The 18,764-nt window shown below is 31.9% G+C and overlaps 4 protein-coding genes across 7 annotated transcripts; 2 read left to right on the top strand and 2 right to left on the bottom strand.

The window, feature by feature from the left end:
* Positions 1–1,098: 1,098 nt before the first annotated feature.
* On the top strand, positions 1,099–4,024 carry LOC114410891. Its single transcript, XM_028374799.1, has 3 exons — positions 1,099–1,582; positions 2,439–3,031; positions 3,212–4,024. The coding sequence occupies exons 1-3, from the start codon at positions 1,184–1,186 to the stop codon at positions 3,615–3,617; spliced, it is 1,398 nt and encodes a 465-aa protein (XP_028230600.1). The 5' UTR covers positions 1,099–1,183; the 3' UTR covers positions 3,618–4,024.
* A 998-nt stretch (positions 4,025–5,022) lies between these two features.
* Positions 5,023–5,772, bottom strand: LOC114410890 (extensin-like). The gene has a single exon (XM_028374798.1). It carries the CDS (start codon positions 5,770–5,772, stop codon positions 5,023–5,025), a length of 750 nt encoding a protein of 249 aa, XP_028230599.1.
* A 611-nt stretch (positions 5,773–6,383) lies between these two features.
* LOC114410889 (ethylene-responsive transcription factor ERF114-like) lies at positions 6,384–7,606 on the bottom strand. The gene is made up of 2 exons (XM_028374797.1): positions 7,588–7,606; positions 6,384–6,935 (listed from the first exon to the last, which is right to left on the bottom strand). The coding sequence occupies exons 1-2, from the start codon at positions 7,604–7,606 to the stop codon at positions 6,385–6,387; spliced, it is 570 nt and encodes a 189-aa protein (XP_028230598.1). The 3' UTR covers position 6,384.
* Positions 7,607–14,614: 7,008 nt separating this feature from the next.
* Positions 14,615–17,801, top strand: LOC114409996. 4 transcript variants are annotated; one of them, XM_028373721.1, is made up of 7 exons: positions 14,615–14,721; positions 14,979–15,091; positions 15,543–15,615; positions 15,732–15,868; positions 16,404–16,530; positions 16,657–16,847; positions 17,433–17,800. In XM_028373721.1, exons 2-6 carry the CDS (start codon positions 15,010–15,012, stop codon positions 16,661–16,663), a joined length of 426 nt encoding a protein of 141 aa, XP_028229522.1. In that variant the 5' UTR covers positions 14,615–14,721; positions 14,979–15,009; the 3' UTR covers positions 16,664–16,847; positions 17,433–17,800. The 4 variants fall into 4 exon arrangements, 3 of the variants coding, with proteins under 3 accessions (XP_028229522.1, XP_028229520.1, XP_028229521.1); XM_028373720.1 differs by having other exon boundaries at positions 14,666–14,754; positions 14,974–15,091; XR_003666258.1 differs by having other exon boundaries at positions 14,642–15,091; positions 16,415–16,530; positions 17,433–17,801.
* Positions 17,802–18,764: the final 963 nt, after the last annotated feature.

Genomic DNA, 18,764 nt, shown 5'->3' with positions numbered 1-18,764 from the left:
AGTTGTAACTTTTTAGAGAAGAAAAATGCAGACGTGACACTTTTTTTTAATAGATTTTATTATTCATTGAAATTTATGTAGATTTTATTGAATTAAAAGTAACAATATTGAATGAAAAGTGAGAGTCATTTGGATTTTATTTATAATTAAAAAGAATATTTCATATCATTCATCTTTCAAACAAATCTTAGATTCTGTGTGAAAAATCTTTAATTATGTGAATTACTATAATTAATTTGGTGTAAACTGAATGGTATAAAGTAAGAACTTTTTTTTTTTCTCTCGCAGGGAATACACGCCATTAGAAATATTTTAAAATCAGTTGTATTACGAAAAAAAGTTTTATACAAACAATTAGACATTATATTTTTTTCATATTAGTATAGTCTTTGTTTAATATATACATATATAAGTTAAATCATTGTTATAATTAAATATTGCAAGTCAATACTGAAAATATGATATATTATAGAAATAGATAATTTCGTTAGCATAAAAAAAGATATCAGTACATTACGGTATAAACTGTAAAAAAAAAAAAAGAAGTACATTACGGTATATTTATATAACATACTGTTAATCTAGCAAGATTCATAATAAGTTAATAAAGTTCGAGTTTTTTAATGATATATAAAATGATGATTAGGAGGAAAATTTTACTCAAAATACCAATTAAAGTTTTCGGCAAAAAATTAATTAGCTATTTGTAAGGCTATAGTAATAACATCATTACCAAAAAAATAGCCTAAATTTGCAATATATAATTATAATTTAATTTCTTAGATCATGATTACACTAATAAAACCAATATTACTAATAAATAATATTTTCTGTTGGTATAATGTGACTAATGTTCCTTAATTTTAAGTGATTAAAGTTTTAAGTAATAAAAATTGAATTGTGTGAATAAGCAAACAAAATTATATTTTAATAGAAAAAAATATATTTATTTTTTTCCTTGTTTACAATGTAACATATTAGAATAATTTAACAGATATTCAATAATATATATTGAGTAACAAGAATATTATTGTTTTCTGTTATTCCTCTTTAAGGCCAATCATGCCTTGTTCCTAGGGTTGGTTAATTTGGTGATCTAAGACTTCTCCTGCGGAATCTTAAAACCCTAGCAGAAACACAGCCATAGAGTAACCGCAGCTTCAGCACTTTCATTTCTCATTCGATGAGGGCCCTTCTCCGGAATCACCTCTTGCATTTGTCACGTTCTCCAGCTCGCACGCTTCTTGTTCGGCTTCAAGCGTGCGAGCTGTCATCGTCATCTTCTTCTCCTCCTCATACCTCCCGAGAGGTTAGCGTTTCGGTGTGGTGGGATTTGATGAGCTGTCCGGTGCCTAATGACGTGAACCCTTTGAAGGCTGCGCCGGCAATCACGCAGGCCGTGAGGGCCAACGGGATCAAAGGTCCAATTGACATCAACGCTTTCGGGGATTTTAACTTCCTCTCCGAGCGCCTCCTGGACGCACTCGGTTCAAGCGACATTCCAGTCACCCACTTTCCTCGTGGTTCTTTTCTTCCCTTTCTCCTTTTTTCACCGTCCCATTTTAAAGCTTTTGACCGTTCCGTTATTCTAATTGCTAGCTTCTCACACTCTTTTTTTTCTTCTGTTGGCTAACTAAGATTTGTTGGAGTCGAAGCTTAGACAATAGACGGGGTAAAGTGTGATTTATTTTTATTTTATTTTTTTATGAATAATCAGAGGAAGCATATCAGTGAGGCACTTATGTATGTTTGGTTTCTATTTTTAAAATCTGGTTTTAATTTTTAAAATGTAACTACTCAAAGTTGTTCAATCTGGTTGAGAACGTATAAGGCACATAATAGATTGTGGAATTGAAGGAGAGGTTGAAAAAAACAAAAAAAGATGAGAAAACATCTCCCGGTTATTTCTCTCTCTTTGTTTTATGTAGTATTTGTTTTGGAAACAAATTTCAAAACCTGATAGATTCTGGATGAGGAATTGATTGTTTAGTAAGGTGGAATTTTTTTAGAAAACAGTTTTTAATATGAAAAAAAGGCAAGGGAATTATCAAGCAGTCCCTTATTTTTTCGTTTCAGGGTTTAGTTCACGTCAAAGATTAAGGATAAGTTTTGATTTAAAAGGTAATGAATAGAAGTAGTTTTGTAAATGTGTTTGGCTAGGAGTAAGACCAAATGTCTTCTGTTGCGTGTCTGTTACATAAGTTCTGCTGGTTGCAGTTTTAAGTGCAGTGTCTTTGTTTTTTGTTGCATGGCTTGATTCTTATTAGTCTAGTAAAAAATCTTTAATTCATAATCTTGAAAAGGATGTGCAGCCAGTTAGTAAATCATTGTAAATGTTTGACAGTTTCATGAACTAGTATTTATGCTCCATATAGCTTTACGGCCTTATGGTTCATTCATCTACTTTTTAGCTTTTCGAATCATAATGTTTTAAGTAATTTGCTATAGGTCGAAAGAGTTATATCAACGTTGATATCATGTTTTGGGCATTCAACAATCCTCCACCTGCACATTTCTTTCTGATATCCAGTGATATAGGTTTTGCTGGCTTATTACACCGGTTAAACTTGAATAATTACTGTATCTTGCTTGCTGGCTCAAGGAATGCTCGTGTTCTCTCCATGGCAACAACTATAACGTGGCAATGGTATAAATTGCTTAGGGGAGAAAATCTTATTGCAAAACATTTCAACCATGCTCCAGATGGTCCATATGCTTCTTGGTATGGAAACTTTGGGGTGCCCCTTGAAAACCCATTCCCAGCCCCAGATTCCTTAAAAATGAGTTCTAAAGGCTCATCTGATGATGACATTGTTGGGTCTGAGGATGCGAGTCGTAAAAGTCAGGAAAGATATACAACTTCAATGAATCGCTCTGCTGGAAATGATCAGACAGCAGTGGACGACATTGGTACTGCAAACTATGAATCTGGAAAGCCTGAGTTGTTTTCTAGCAGTTCCTTTTGGAATGACATGGAATCTTTTATTTTCACCCTCAGAGGATCACTTATTGTTTCCCAGTCAAAAAACAGGTTAGTGTGCTTCCTAGTTTCATTCTAATCTGAGCCTCAACTACAAAAGGAAGGAAAACAATGCAACAAATTAATAATATCACAAATTAATCTGACCATTTTGATATTTTTATTATGATCATTATGTAGCTACTTGTTTAAAGAGTTACTTAATAACATGCTACATTTTGTTGGTTTCAGGGAGGATATGGCACGTAAATTACGGAAGAATGGACCCCCAGTTTTTAGATCTCTGTCTAAAAAAGATATCCTTCAATTGTTGGAGTTATTAATATCAGAGAAAAAGTGGTTGGAGGAAAGCCCCACCCAAACATTTCCTTTTCAGCTAAAACCAGTTCACAAGGACTCATTGGAATATTCAGAGAGGTCTAGATATGATATATTAGATGATTGTGATAGATTTGTACATGAGATATTGAGGGAACACCCAGATGGTTTTAAAATCAGTTCTTTTCCAAGATTTTTTGTTGCTAGGTATGGCTATCATCTTGATTTACAGAAGCTTGGTTACCGAAAGTTAACAACCTTACTACAGATAATGACGGGAGTTAAAGTAGAGTCCAATTATATTTATAGATCCTACTAAAGATGGTAACACGGAATCTCCATGGGAGGAATTCGGTCCCGTTTCTGTCAACAATTCCAACCAGAGTAATCTGGAGTCAGAATTAAGTCAGAAAGCCATGGAACTGCTTGCATCAAAGTGTCCTGATTATGATCCTATAGTCTCAGATTATGATCCTGTAGTCTCAGGCAATTCTCTGGTTGACAAGGAATTGCAGTTTTAACTGGCCATGGTTCTTTATATCAATTAGATGGTCAGAATTACTATTATATTTTGGTTTAGTTATTATTTGCAACTATTGTTAAGTCTTTTAGCTGTAGTCTGATATTTCTGGTTTCTCTTTTATATTTTAACATATTCTTTTTTTATTTCTTTCCAAAAGGACACATTGACTGCATTATCTAAAACAATAAGTTGGTGTTTTGATTTTCTCACTGTGTTTTGGGCTTTTCTTGTTTTTAAAAGGAGAAATTGTTATTCATTGTCCACTAAACAATATACAAAACAAAATTGTGTTATAATTTATGTTTGTCTTGTGTTGTTCTCCTTATGTGATATCTTAGCAAATATCACACACTCTAATAAATTGGTAGTGTTGTTCTCCTTATGTGATATCTTAGCAAATATCACACACTCTAATAAATTGGTACTTCCAATGGATGAAAGTGAAGTTTCTATAAATCTGTGTTTTGGAACCCCTTTAGAATAGGATGCCGTTGACGTGGATACATTGATCCTTCCTTAAGCTAGAGACCGAGCAAAAATGCTAAAAAAAGGTTAGTGATAACTTAACAGGCATGCATGATTGGCAACTATTTCAAAAATAACAGACACAATTTCTCCATGATATCACACACAAAGATAGAGACACGTATCCCTCTAATCTACTCCTACTCCACAATGCATGATGTAGAGAGTATATTTAAAAAAATGTGTTGTTAAGATTTTGCTAAAAAATGATTTTTGTTTTCTCTACTAACCACACTAGCTTCTAAAGTGCATCTGTCCAATCTTGAGATAAATTCCCACTGTTTTTTATCACCTCGTCAAAGAATCTATTTAAAGTCATTAATAAGAGTCCAAGGGTGGACAATTGAGATCCAAGATCAATCAAGTAACCCTAGAATTGATCTCGTAAAGAAGTAGTAGGATTAGCATTGAGGCAACTACAAGTGCACATCCTCCACCCACCAAGAGGTTAAAAGTGATGGAAAGAAAACTCATAGCAACAATTGATATTCTTATATTCCTCCCCATTTTTATAAGAACCCAAAGACCACCACCACTTCCTGCAGACCCATATTACTATCCCTATCATTCCCGCCCTCATCAAAAACATCTTGTCCTCGAGGTGTTGGGGTTCAACGCATTGCCTCCACAAGTGATGCCGGGATCCCAAGGTTTTTTCCGACGAATGGCACCTGGTTTAGTAGTTGTGCATAATGCAACGACCACTGATGGGAGCTTGTATGCGGCCATGGCAGCCCCATAAGGAGGAACGATGGTGAAGAGCTTGTTGAAGGAAATGGTGGTGCGAACGAGACCGGACAGCTGAAGAACCGGCATAGGAAGCGGGTCTGGCAAGGTCTTGCGTGGGCTGCGACTGTAGGGGTACCAAAGGCGGAAATGGTGGCGTAGGGGGCGGTGGAGGCATCGTGGCTGGCGGAGGTGGCACAGTCGTGGGTGCGATGAGCCTGGGTGATGGAGTTGGCTTGAGCGGCAAAGGCAACAGCGGAAGTGGTGGAGGCGGTGGCAGAGTCAGCGTCGGAGGCAACGGCGGAGGCGACGGCAGAGGCGGTAACGGTGCAGGACTTGGTTGTATGGTTGCGGAGCATGGAGGCCGAGTCGGTATGGAAAGCAGAGGCGACAGTGGTGATTGCGCAAAGGAAGAAGATGGAAGGTGGTGGCTGATTCTCAGAGGCAGTTTAAGGAGAAGGGCGTCCAGTTGAGAGTCGAGGCGGCGTGTAGCGGCATCAAGTTTGGCCAAGGCGGCCTCAAGGCGGTCCTCGATGGCGGACGAAAATTCAAGGTGGTGTGGTGGTTGTTGTGGGGGGGTAGTGGAGGGTTCCGTACGACGAGGAGTGTAGGTGGTGGTAAGCAGCCATGGAAGTGGTGTATGGTGAGTGACAGCCATTGAAGGCAGCCATGGGAGCTCCGTACGGCGAGCGACAGCCATGGAAAGAGGCCATGGGAGGTCAATGAAAGCACCATTGTTACGAGCTTGGAGTTCGAGGACCAAGCAGCCTCCTACAAGAGAAGAAGAGAGCGGGAGAGAGAGAGAACTAAAGAGGAACTTTTCTGCTATATTTTCTCATATCCTTGAAGCACCATTTCTTTACATATATATAGCTGCTATAGAGGGGGCAAGTCCCGACAAGCAAAAACGGAAAAGATAAACGCAATCCGAAATATCCTAACAGCAAATATGCCTTTATTCCACTACTTACGCATCTTCTAGAAGACACGATGCTATCATATGGGTTTGCGCTTTTCCTATGTACGGTGCATGTATGCATGATGCATGATGCCAACCATGTTGTACGTTCCTTCCTCTTGGACCTTTGGTGCTTACCTCCTGCAGACCCATATTACTATCCCTATCAATATCATTGTAAACAATACAAAAAAAATGATATCTTTGAAACAGAAGTATTATAGAGAGAGAGAAAAAAAAAATGAACTACGAGTCAAACAAATATGGGTCCAGGATAATTAGAAACCGTGAGTTGTTGCGGGACAAACATCCATAGAGTTGTTGCGGGACAAACATCCATATATCATATCCTCTTCAATGTCCACCCCTCCAATTCCCAGAATGATTAGAATGAGAAGAACCTCCAAATTGCATCGAAAATTTCAGCAACTCTTCTTGCTGCTGCTGAGACAGTGCAGTAGAAGAAGACGAAGATGCAGACTGCTGAGAAGAAACAAACATGTTGTCTCCCCCATAGAACCGAAGCATATCTTGGTTACTGAAGCTGTTACTCCCACCACTCATGAATTGTTGTTGTGCATATTGAAAGTGACTTGGTGAATAAGTTTCTTGAGTAGTCAAGTGTGGAGCAATAGGGTTAGAATTAGTGCTGCTTGATGACATGTACTGATTTGTGAGGTAACCAAATTCGCTAGCTGTGCCTTGAACCCTTTCAGGGAAATTAAGCTTTGCTTTGCTTCCTTTGAATCTGATAGCAGCTTCATCATAAGCAAGAGCTGCAGCTTCAGCAGTTTCGAATGTTCCAAGCCATACCCTCGCTGCTTTCTTTGGATCGCGAATCTCTGCAGCCCACTTTCCCCATGGACGCTGCCTCACTCCTCTGTAGTGTCTTTTTCTTACACTCCCTTCACAATTAACAGTTGGATTATTCAGATTTCAGATAAAACTTCTTGATAATAATGTTCTCTTTTTTTTCCCCCCTATTTTCTTCCACAAAGTTTTTTCTCTTCTGTTTTTATGATGTTTCTTGTACAAAAAATTATGAAAAATGTTAAATCATATGAATACATTAATTGGTATAAAGATACATGAATGATAATGTGTTTACTACAAAACTAAATTTGCTTCATCAACCACACTAGTTTCTAAAGTGCATTTGTCCAATTTTGAGAGAAATTCTCACCTTTTTTTTATCACCTTGCCCAAGAATCTATTTAAAGTCACTAATAAGAGCTCAAGGGAAGACAATTGAGATCCAAGATCAATCAAGTAATCATAGAATTGATCTCGTAAAGAAATAGTAGGACTGGCATTGAGGCAACTTTGTGCACATCCTCCACCCACCAAGAGGTTAAATGTGATGGAAAGAAAACTCATAACAACAACTAATATCCTTATATTCCTTCCCATTTTCATAAGAACCCAAAGACCACCACCATGTCCTTGTGTAATAGTAACATATTCATATTTTGTTTTTCGCGAAAAGATATCATCCTTCCAAAGGGAATATGGGTTCTCATAAGGATGAGAAAGGTCGACTGGTTTGAATTTCCTCACCAATTCCATCCGATGTCATTTAGCTAGAGCATTATTTGATCCTCTAATATTTCAAGAGAGAAGGAAAAACATCTTTGAAAACATTCATGAGAAAATCATAACAAAAAAAAAAAGACTCATCACAACATTCTTTTATGAGATCCTTCCATAACCTCAGTCGCCACAAGTGTTTTTATCACCATCTATCATATTTAAGCTTAATTACACATTTTATCATCTAACTATCACTATTTCGTAAATTTTAAAATCCAAGTCTTCAACATTTGCACACTTCATAAAAAAACTTGAATCATAAAATTAGCAAAATGATATAAGTTTGGTGGTAAAATGGACAATTAAACATAATTAAAATTTATTCCTTGAAATTCAATTCATAGTTATCCATTGAAAATGACTAAATACAAATACAGACATAAAACATTATCCTAAAATGAAACACTCAAATATGAAATGAATGGATCGATTTCGAAATAAATATATTCTCTAATTTTTAATTCGTCAAAGCCTACATGTTTGCTACAACTTAAATTTTCAGTTTTTAGTTATTTTTGTTAAAAGTTAGAAAAATAATTTCAGCTTGTTTGGATATTTGGACAATTGTATTGCTAAAAAAAATTTCAGCTTGTTTGGATATTTTAGCTTAAATTTAGAAAAAACTTTTCCTAAAAAAACTAAGTTATTTTTATTAATATGAAAATTTGTAGCTTAACATTATTTTCCAACAATTTTTTTTTCTATTTCAATTATTTTTATACTATTTTATCATAAGAACTTTTTTTTCTCGCAGGGAATACACGCCATTAGAAATATTTTAAAATCAGTTGTATTACGAAAAAAGTTTTATACAAACAATTAGACATTATGTTTTTTTCATATTAGTATAGTCTTTGTTTAATATATACATACATAAGTTAAATTATTGTTATAATTAAATATTGCAAGTCAATACTGAAAATATGATATATTATAGAAATAGATAATTTCGTTAGCATAAAAAAAGATATTAGTACATTACGGTATAAACTGTAAAAAACAAAGAAGTACATTACGGTATATTTGTATAACATACTGTTAATCTAGCAAGATTCATAATAAGTTAACAAATAACAGTTCGAGTTTTTTAATGATATATAAAATGATGATTAGGAGGAAAAAATTACTCAAAATACCAATTAAATTTTTCGGCAAAAATTAATTAGCTTGATGATAGGTTGTTATTGTTATTTTTCGACAAATATTAATTCCACCATCATAATTATTATTGTTATGGTTACTATCACCATCAATTGTTGTCATTATATGTCACCATCATCACCAACTCAATGATGATAGGTTAATGATAGTTAAAATATTTTAAAATATGATTTGTTTGTTAAATCTAGTATCACCATCGTCACCAACTTAATGATGATAGGTTGATGATAGGTTAATAATAGTTAAAATATTTTAAAACATGATTTGTTTGTTAAATTTTTTAGAAATTTGATGAGTATATTATATTTTAATTTAATTTTTTACATATTTTAATCTTAACAATTTATTGTTTTTAATTTTGATATGATAATTATCATTAATTGTTCTTATTTTCTCAAATAAGAAAATGTTCTCACAGAATTTGTATATTCTATGTATATAATATTTATTTTGCTTGTGTTAATAACTCATTTACAAGATTAATTTTAAATATTTTTTCTCAATTTAAATATTATCGTAGTAAAATGCTATTTTTGTATTTTTTTTTAAATTATTTATTGCGTAAGATTTTTTTTCACTTCTATGACTCATGATTTGTAAATACATATTGTTTTAGTTTGCACATTTTTATTTTCTTAGAAAATTTTAAAAAATCGTGTTCCAAATAATATGTCGGTCCAATAAAAAAATATAATGAAAATTTTGTGAGAAATGTAAGTTATTCTTAAAATAACGTTAGTATATAGATGAATACATTTTGTCATCTTTTTCATTAAACTGGTGTAGTTTAATTATTAGTATAACATTGGTAGTGTAAGACAACGCCTAAAAATATCAATGAAGATCAGTTCCATTGGTAAGAATATGCTTAATTGCACATATCCCATATATTCCTCCTTATCGTAATAATTGTTGTAAAAGAAGAAAAAAAAATTAAAATAATTATTATTTTAATTTTTTATTATAACATTAATTATTTTGTATTTATATTTCTTATAATATTAATGATATAAAATAAAAAATTAATTAATTATAAGAAGATTAATTTTGTAAAATTTTTATTATTTTTATCTATTTATTAGTATTTCTTGTAAAATAACATAAGAATATAATTATAACGGGACAAAATAATTAATATTTTTACATGTTTTTTAACTTTAATACTTTCTTTTATCAATTTAATATGTGTTTAACTTTGATAAGTTTCCGAAACTTAATTTTCTTAAACTTTTATGTAAAAAAAAAAACATTTTCTTTCATGAAACTAGGGGTTAATTACATATATATCCTTAACGTAATAGTTTTGAACTTCGCATTAATTACACGCAAAGCCCATGGAGTGAGTTAAAGTGAATCACGTCTTGTGATTGAAGTCCTTTCTGTTCCTTTTCTTTTATAGGTGATTCTTAGGCACTTTTTCTTTTATATATTCTTTTACTAATTTGCACATAATAGTTTTCACTTTTCACACACACGACGGATTCTTTTAAAGCAAGAATTATACAATATTTTTTCCCACGAGTTTAATTTGTTCTTTAGAATTTGATTTTCAAATGTAAATTTTAAAACAAAAAGTGCTTTGTTAACAATAGAGTGAAAATGATTTTTAACTAATTTTTAAAATACTTTTAGATTTATTTTTAAAACAAAAAATAATAATTTATAAATTAAATTTTTGGTTTTAGGAGAATAAACTTCCATTATTACTATCGTGGTCACCATACCACACAAAAACATAAAGTAATTTTATTAGGATATGAAACTTTTAAAAGTTGAAAATCAAACTAAAATTAAATTTAAAAACTAAAAGCTTCTCATTGTTATTTTTAAAATTTTGTGAAACTCAACTAAAAAAACAACTTTAAATGAGTCTTATATCTTATTTAAAATTGAAAACAAGACTTTAATTTCTACACACATTTAGTGTAAAAACTTTTGTATTTGTCAATTAATAAAGAAATCACTCTTTATATGACTTTTAAAATCATTTTTATAATTAAAAAAATAACAATCGTATTACATATAGATATAGCAATGAATCACAATAGAAAAAAGTTTTACACTCTCAATATATATAAATTAAATCATCAATATCTATATACTAAAATTGAAGTATGACAAATATACTAAAATGTCTATGGTTGAGGTGTTGACATCTGTCCATTTTCTTGGTTTTATGGTCATTTTATACCCATCCAGCTTTACTTGATTTTGTGTCACCTCGCTGCCATGTGTCTTCTTTTGAACTTTTTTTTTTCTACTACCAACTGCCAACTCCATATCTATATACTAAAACTGAAGTATGACAAATATACTAAAATGTCCATGACTGAGGTGTTGACATCTGTCCATTTTCTTGGTTTTATAATCATTTTATGCCCCTCCAGCTTTGCTTGATTTTGTGCCACCTCGCTGCCATGTGTCTTCCTTTGAACTTTTTTTTCTGCTGCCAACTCCACATATCATTCTGAAACTGGTGGATTTCAACTTCCGTTTAATTTTGCTTGATAATTTGTCTCAAATCCTAAATCTTTCTCTTTCCTCCGTTTATCTTTTTTTTTTCAGAAACTGAAATTTCCCCCGAATGCTGAAGCCACCCGCTTTTCGCAATGCATTCTTTGTCGTTCTTCTCCTTCATTTGCTGCTCGCTTTGGTCTCTGCAACGAGGATCTCACAGAACCACTTGGAACACTCTCACCAGTTTGTGTTGTTTCCTTTCACTCTTCTTTCTATTCCTTTTGTGTTTTTTTCGCTTCTTCACGTTTTGCTTAGAAAATGCACCCCAGAAAAAGAAAAAGCAAAAAATTAATAGGTTTTATTTTAGGAACAAGCTACATTAACAACAACGGCTTTGGCAAAGAAGTTGTCGGAGAAATTAAGAAGAAGATAGAGGTTCTTTTATTTTGATTTTATTAAAATGGTGTTTATGTTTTTTTGTCTGATTTTTTGTGATTTTTTTGGATGCTTCGTTGCTATTTTTTCCTTAAACTCATATTTATGATATTATTTAGAGTTTTACGGGATAATCTACGAGGTAAGCTATAATTTTTATGTATTTTCCTCGGTGCTTAATTATCTGGATTTGCATGCAAGTTCTACACCTCACAATATCTTTTTGCGATTTTTATTTTTGTGATTTTTATTTGAATTAGGGTATTTATGGCTCAGTGGTATTTTTAGTGCTCACAGTTATGCATTTTCTTATCATGTTCATTAGGACATTTATTGGTTGCATGTTATGTGTTTGATCAAATGTCAATATGATATTTTTGGGTATGTTTTCTTATTTCTTATTTTAATTTTAAATTTGTGGCACTTTTAAAATTATTTATTTGTGATGCATTAGTACTGTTTAGAACTTTTAATTTTCCATGTTTAAAAATTTATCTTTTGGTCTCGATGTGTTTTGGAAGGGGATTGACGCATTGATTTGGTTTCATATCCTGGGTGAAATATGCATGTCGCCTACGCTTCATAAGATGATAAAAAGAGTAATGTCTGCATACTTCCACTCTGGATCAAACTGTAACTGCATCATCTTTGTCATCATTGTAAATTTGTTTCACTTGAAACTGTATTTAAGTTAAGTGGTTTAAATTATTCTCTTCCGCATATGAATAAGGTGTACATATTACTTTTCCTAATAAAAATTGAAAGGACGGTGGTTTGCATCTTGATTTAAGTTTTAATTTCATGTCGTATTTGATTTGTAAATGGGATGAAAGATAAAACTACAACAATAATGTACTGTATAATACTCTCATGAGAAGGAATTATATGTATTCAAATAGGAGAGACATAAATGATTTCCATTGAGTGCTACTTTTAACTGAGTCTGCAGTTTGCACCATACCTTTCACAAATCTTTAAAGAGTTAACAATTTATTTATTGATGGTGTAAAGGATTTTTATAATGTCATCTATTCATAAATTCCTATATTTGATAAGTTTATTGACTTTTTGATATCAGGATTTCTGATTAATTAATTATATAGACAATTTTACATGTGTCTATAATTTAAACTAATATTCAAATGTCTCATTTTTAATTGTTTTCCCCATCTAGCCAGTATGGATAAAAATGATCTTACGTCAATTTTGGTAGATGTGAGCAATCTCTGCTGTTTTTTTTTTAAAAAAAAAATATTGGTGTTTCAATTATTATCTAGGATTTTCAAGGGAAAGAAAAACCATGTGTGAAATGTTCTGTTTCTGTGTCACAAGCCTCTTTCTCTAATCCATAACTTTAACTTTTCTGAAGACATCCAAGAAGCTTTCAAACAGTTGGCACCTGCATGGTGATGGTACAACAACTATTTTACTGATAATATTAGCTCAAAAAAAAATTTACTTCTCACCAGCATTTCTTTGGTTAACATCAATTATATTTTCATTCCAGCATTTTAATATATTTGTATTTAGAATTGTGTATTTATATTGATTGGAACAGATATAGTGTTCCTTTTGTTTTTCTTCGTTGAGTTTGTGTTAATTAACTCCACGTTGTTATTGATTTTTCTTTATTGTATTCTCGAAATTTCTTAGATTTGGTTCTATCTAATTATCCTGGACCCATTGATTGCATAAAGATATTCATAGAGGGTTTAGCGAGAGAAACGCCGATTGGTGAGTGTTTTCTATTTGTATTGCATTGGTTTGTTTTCTTTTCGAGTTTACCAATGAGCATTTGTATAATTAACTATTTTTTTAAAATTTTGTGTAGGCAATTCATCAAGCACTTTGGTATATATAGTGATTGAGGACACTCACATTATCAATGGCAAGCAGGTGATAATTGACACGCGTTTGAATTTTGAATCTTTTTTAGTATTGATTATTAAAGAGTTAAAGGAGGGAACATAACGAAAGGGAAATGAAAGCTGATGCATTGAATGGTTTTGTTTGTAGGTGGAGATTAAGCGGACGATACCAAGGGGGGCTGCTGGCTGGAACTCAAAAGACTTTCGAACGAAGAAGATTTTTGTGGGTGGAATTCCTTCGACTGTGACTGAAGGTAGTGTTTCAATTGAGTTAAGTTTTCACCTGTTGACAATGAGGTGTTGATGTTGTAGATGGCTTAGTGTTATAAAATTTAAAATTTGAGCATGAATATATATATATATATATATATATATATATATATATATATATATATATATATATATAGTCTGCATATCTATAATTCAAAACAGAGTACCACAACCAGATAGTTTCATAGGGAAATCTCCGTCTCCACTACCCATATATAGGTTAGATGTTTGTCAAGCAATTTTCAGTTTTAGATTTATAATATTGTATTAGAGTCTTATTTGAGGTAGTGTAGTTTGAAAAATATGTTTAAAGATGCAGCTTCTAAGGGTACTACCGAGTAAGTCAAGTTTTGTTGAAATTCCACCCAAATAATTTTTTTTTCTTAGTTTGTGTTCCATAGCAACGATTATTAATTTCTTATAAATCATTTGCAGAAGGAAAGCTTAGTGCAGGTGTAAACCATGGAGTAAACTACAACAACCTCATCAATGAGCTCATGGCTAATGGTCATAATTCATTAATATTTATTTCTATAACTCTTTACATTGGATTAGTATCTTGTCCATATGGTTGTTAACCATATATAATCACCATAAATCATGCAGGTCTGCAACCGTATGTGATCGTTTTCCATTGCGACGTTCCCCAAGCCTTAAAGGATGAGTATGGTGGTTTTTTAAGTCCTCACAATGTGTAAGTGAAATCAGTTTCCTTCCATTGTACGAATATTGAGAGAAATTTTTAGTAAATCTAAGGATATGATAAACATATATAATTCATATGAACATGCAGAGATGATTTTAGGGACTATGCTAAACTTTGCTTCAAGGAATTTGGCAATAGAGTGAAACATTGGATTACTTTGAATGAACCGAGGAGTGTGAGTAAGAATGGCTATGCAAATGGCAGGTTTGCACCTGGTCGGTGTTCTGATTGCCTGTGGTAAATGCAATGTGATTGTCGGTTGAGAGTTTAGCATTTTGTTCTTTTTTTTGTTTTGATGTTTTTGATTTTGTTTTTGCTTATATGAATGTGATATTTAAGATGGTTTCTTATTTTCTGTAGCCAACAATAATGTTCATAGGATTATCCCTTCATGGGCTTTATGCCATCTTATTATTCTTGCTGATCCTCTTTTTCTTTTCCTCCTCACTTCGGAAGGGCAGGATGAATATGAAAATGATGGGTTTATAGTGGATGAGGACGAAGAGGAGGATGAAGAAGAAGATAGAACAGAATCTGATGATAAGCCACAGAAGAAAAAGAAGAGCAAGGAAAAGTCAGTTTTTATCACTAATGTATTTTTTACCTCTGTTTGTGGTTGAAGTTGATGAATTTATATGTTTAGAGAAGAAAGCACAATGATTGGTAATATATAAATATTTTTTTATTAATTTAGATATATTTGTATGTGTGTATGTGTATTTATTTGATAATCACTTGCATCAAGTAGCTGATAGGTTTTTTCCTTAAAACTATTCACATGTTGTGTGAATGACATACTTACACATATAAATCTTTTTTTTTTTTTTAAGTTCAAAAATGCGCATGGCTAGCTTCTGCCCTTCCTTTTTTCTTTGGTACCCCTTGGTTCATTCTGTGTCCCTTTGGAGGGAGATCGACATTTGATTGAATTTTTTTTATTATTTGCTTTTGTCTATACTTGGTTGAAATTTTAAACATCAATGATGTTAACATTCATATTTGACAAATTAATCTCACTATTTTAGGGAGGAGTATGTCCTTGATGAAGATGATTATGAATTGTTGGAGGACAATAATATCAATATTCATCGTTGGAAGGTTTTGAATTTTTTGTATATGAGTTTCAAATTTTTTTTTATTAATGTTGGCTTTCAGTGGATAAATACCATGCTATATATACAAATTTATTGACAATAACTTTTATGATTCATAAGGAGAGCAAAAAGTTTAAGGAGGGATACCGAGGAAGAGCCCTTTGGGCTGTCTGATGAGGAGGAGTTTGTTGGGAGTGGTAAAGTTGGGCGAACTACTGAGGAGAAGCTTAAACACAGTTTATTTGGTGATGATGAAGGTATGCTCAGTGTCAGTCATTAGCATTTTAAGATCACAATTCACAAACAAGTAGAACTAATGGTGTCAGTCATTAGCATTCTAAGAAACAACAAATGAAGCCTAAATAAGAATATAGTAATATTCAAATGAAAGGTAAATATTATTATATAGCATATGTACCAAGTGTCTGATCTGTATGAGTAGCTCCAATCTCCAATTCCATGGAGCAGTTAGAAGACAAGTTGTTGAGGTGTGAGTGTGACATAGCGGGAAAAGCCTTCTCTTCCTGCAAGACAATTGAATTTGGTTTTAAAATTCATATATGATATATATAGTATCTCTTTTTTTAAAAAATAAAAATAGAATTTAAAAGAAGATAAGATTAAAGTATGGTTGTTAAAAATTGAAAAGGATGATGTACATAATTAAATTTTAAAAATTGAGTTTTTTTTAATGCCAGTTTAGTGAACATGACAATCCATTATTTTAACAATATCTTATCACTTTCTCCTATTTTCTGCTGTTAGTAATTAAATTGACAAAATATTTAAAAGTGTGTATGCAGGCATCTCAAAAGGGTTTAATAGGGATTACCTTGAATTCTGACTGGTATGTGCCGGTTTCTAAAGAGAAATCTGATCAAGATGTTGCATGTAGGGGCCTTGACTTCATGTTTGGATGGTAAGTTTATACTCAACATTCATAGCTTGAAGGGAAGGAAAATTGACAGAGACGATATTTATTTTTGAAAATATGATCATGTAGTGACTGCTGGTATACTACATTTAGTAAGAAAAATGTGTGCAGGCCGTGATTGACAGGGTTACCAACTTGAGGAAGGACATTATCGAAGGTCACACAGGCAAGAACTTCATTGAGGAGAACAGTTGGAAGTATGCATTGTTGGATGAGCGACAGCGTGAAAAAAAATTGATTTCCTTTGTTAGGGAAAAAAACTGAGTACGGGATGATCCAAGAAATTAAGAAAAGTAATTTTTGTAAGTATTGAGTACTATATATATATATATATATATAAAAGATAAAATATAAATCAATATCAATAAATAAATATACCATAAGTTTAATCTTGGAAGTTGTCATTTGTTTTATTTCTCTTTTGACATGTGACTTTTTTTTGGTGCAATTTCTTCCTCTTTATTCTTCTAAAAAATAAAACAAAAAAAATGCATTTTTTTTGGTGCAATTCCATTGTTTCATGTTTACTACTTATGTTCATGAGAGGGTCATCAAAACAAAGGAGATAGGAAGGCATGCATTTAGTGGCAATGAAGGGACCAACCTCTCTGTAGACAAATAGTGGAGAACCTTTGGATAATTAAGGGGATAGATCTATAATATGTGAACAAAGAGGAAGGGGGGGTCTTCGGCGTTGGACAAGGATATTAAAGCCCAAGTATATTTGTTAATAGTTAATGATGTTCTCAATTCTCAGTCTTGTGCTTCATCCTTTCTTTTTCTTTTCTCCTTCCAATTTTGAGTGTTTTGAGGTTGTTTGTGAAATCTGGTGCAATAATTTGATAGATGTGATCCTATTTTTGTTTTATTTTACTTTTGTTTTGAAGGTATGGCAATATTACTAAGACAGATAAGAGATATGGCTCTTACATTTCTTGGGTTCCTGATTCTTTGTTGAAGAAAGTGTTAAATGGAGAGAAATATCTGAAGCTCTATAGCTACCATTACCTGATAAAATTCTATTCATTGCACTCTGTATTTCAGCTTCTAATCACAGTCCATTCTTGATTTTGCTAGACCAAATCATGATGGTCTGTACAGAGCTATAGACATCTATTTGAAGGTAGGATTTTGTTAATTCTTCATGGTTTTTGTGGCTATTCCTGCTTAGTTCATAACTTTTGGTTGTTGTGTGTCTCAAGGAAAAAAATTAACCATAGAGTTGAGATATTAGACTTACAATTTATTTTCTTCTCTAATCCTTTTTATTTGCTGTCTCATTAAAAAATAAATTAAGAAACTACAGTAAAACAGAAACTACATAATAATAATAATAATCATAATAATAAAACAAAATCAAAATAATTTTCAAATTTTCTTCCCTAATCTTTTTTATTTTTTCCTTAATTAGAAAACAAACTAAGAAACTATAGAAGAACAAAACCTATATAATAATAATAATAATAATAATAATAAGATATAGGAAATAATTTTTGGCTTTATTTCATTATTATTATTATTATTATTATTTAGTTTTTATTCTTCTATAGTTTTTTAGTTTGTTTTCTAATCAGAAAATAAATTGTTGCTTTCTTGAGTAAATATGCAACGGGAGATGCAATATCACTAAAAGATAATTATTTTTCTTTCATTTTATGTCATTTTTATCATGTTTTTCTTTCTTTTATATGTTACAAATGACCGACATACATAACATTATCTCTTTTGTGATCCCTTCTCTCCACCATGCATATGTCAGAACAATCACGAGATTTTAAGACGTTAGTGTTCCTCTCATTTTTTACTTGAATTTAATTTTTTAAAATTTTTTCATGAATTTATTCTTCTATAATTTCTTAGTTTGGCAATGAGAAAAATGACATAGGGATGGTGGTGAGTCCTATTCTTTTGCATTCTCTTTTAAATTTAAGTTGTTTAACTATAAATTAATAATCAACTTATTATTATGTGACCTGACAAATATAAATATGGAGTAGTTTGTATTATAATTGACATGATGTCATATGTTTATAAAAAAAAATATTTGACTTATTTAAAATTTCAATTCTCAATTTGACTACACTTTCTTTTTTCTTTTTAACCTCTTTTAGTTTTAAACATTTATTTTCTTTATTATGTTTGAACCTCATGATTAAATCATGAAACATAGATAAGTAATGTTTCTGTTCCGAAACTTACAAATTACTGTGGGTTTCTTT

Source organism: Glycine soja, chromosome 4, assembly GCF_004193775.1.
Source record: "Glycine soja cultivar W05 chromosome 4, ASM419377v2, whole genome shotgun sequence".
In the NCBI taxonomy this organism is placed as follows: domain Eukaryota; kingdom Viridiplantae; phylum Streptophyta; class Magnoliopsida; order Fabales; family Fabaceae; genus Glycine; species Glycine soja.
This window is presented reverse-complemented; position numbering and strand designations above follow the sequence as displayed.

What these genes read in the sequence shown, in the direction of transcription:
- LOC114410891 (XM_028374799.1), top strand. Translation starts at nt 1,184, where the DNA reads ATGAGGGCCCTTCTCCGGAATCACCTCTTGCATTTGTCACGTTCTCCA. An exon ending in TTAAAGCTTTTGACCGTTCC is followed by an intron (nt 1,583 to 2,438) that starts GTTATTCTAATT and finishes TGTTTTAAGTAA; the next exon opens with TTTGCTATAGGTCGAAAGAG. An exon ending in GTTTCCCAGTCAAAAAACAG is followed by an intron (nt 3,032 to 3,211) that starts GTTAGTGTGCTT and finishes TGTTGGTTTCAG; the next exon opens with GGAGGATATGGCACGTAAAT.
- LOC114410890 (XM_028374798.1), bottom strand. Translation starts at nt 5,772, where the DNA reads ATGGCTGTCGCTCGCCGTACGGAGCTCCCATGGCTGCCTTCAATGGCT.
- LOC114409996 (XM_028373721.1), top strand. Translation starts at nt 15,010, where the DNA reads ATGAGGACGAAGAGGAGGATGAAGAAGAAGATAGAACAGAATCTGATG. An exon ending in AAAAAGAAGAGCAAGGAAAA is followed by an intron (nt 15,092 to 15,542) that starts GTCAGTTTTTAT and finishes TCACTATTTTAG; the next exon opens with GGAGGAGTATGTCCTTGATG. An exon ending in TTTATTTGGTGATGATGAAG is followed by an intron (nt 15,869 to 16,403) that starts GTATGCTCAGTG and finishes AATATTTAAAAG; the next exon opens with TGTGTATGCAGGCATCTCAA.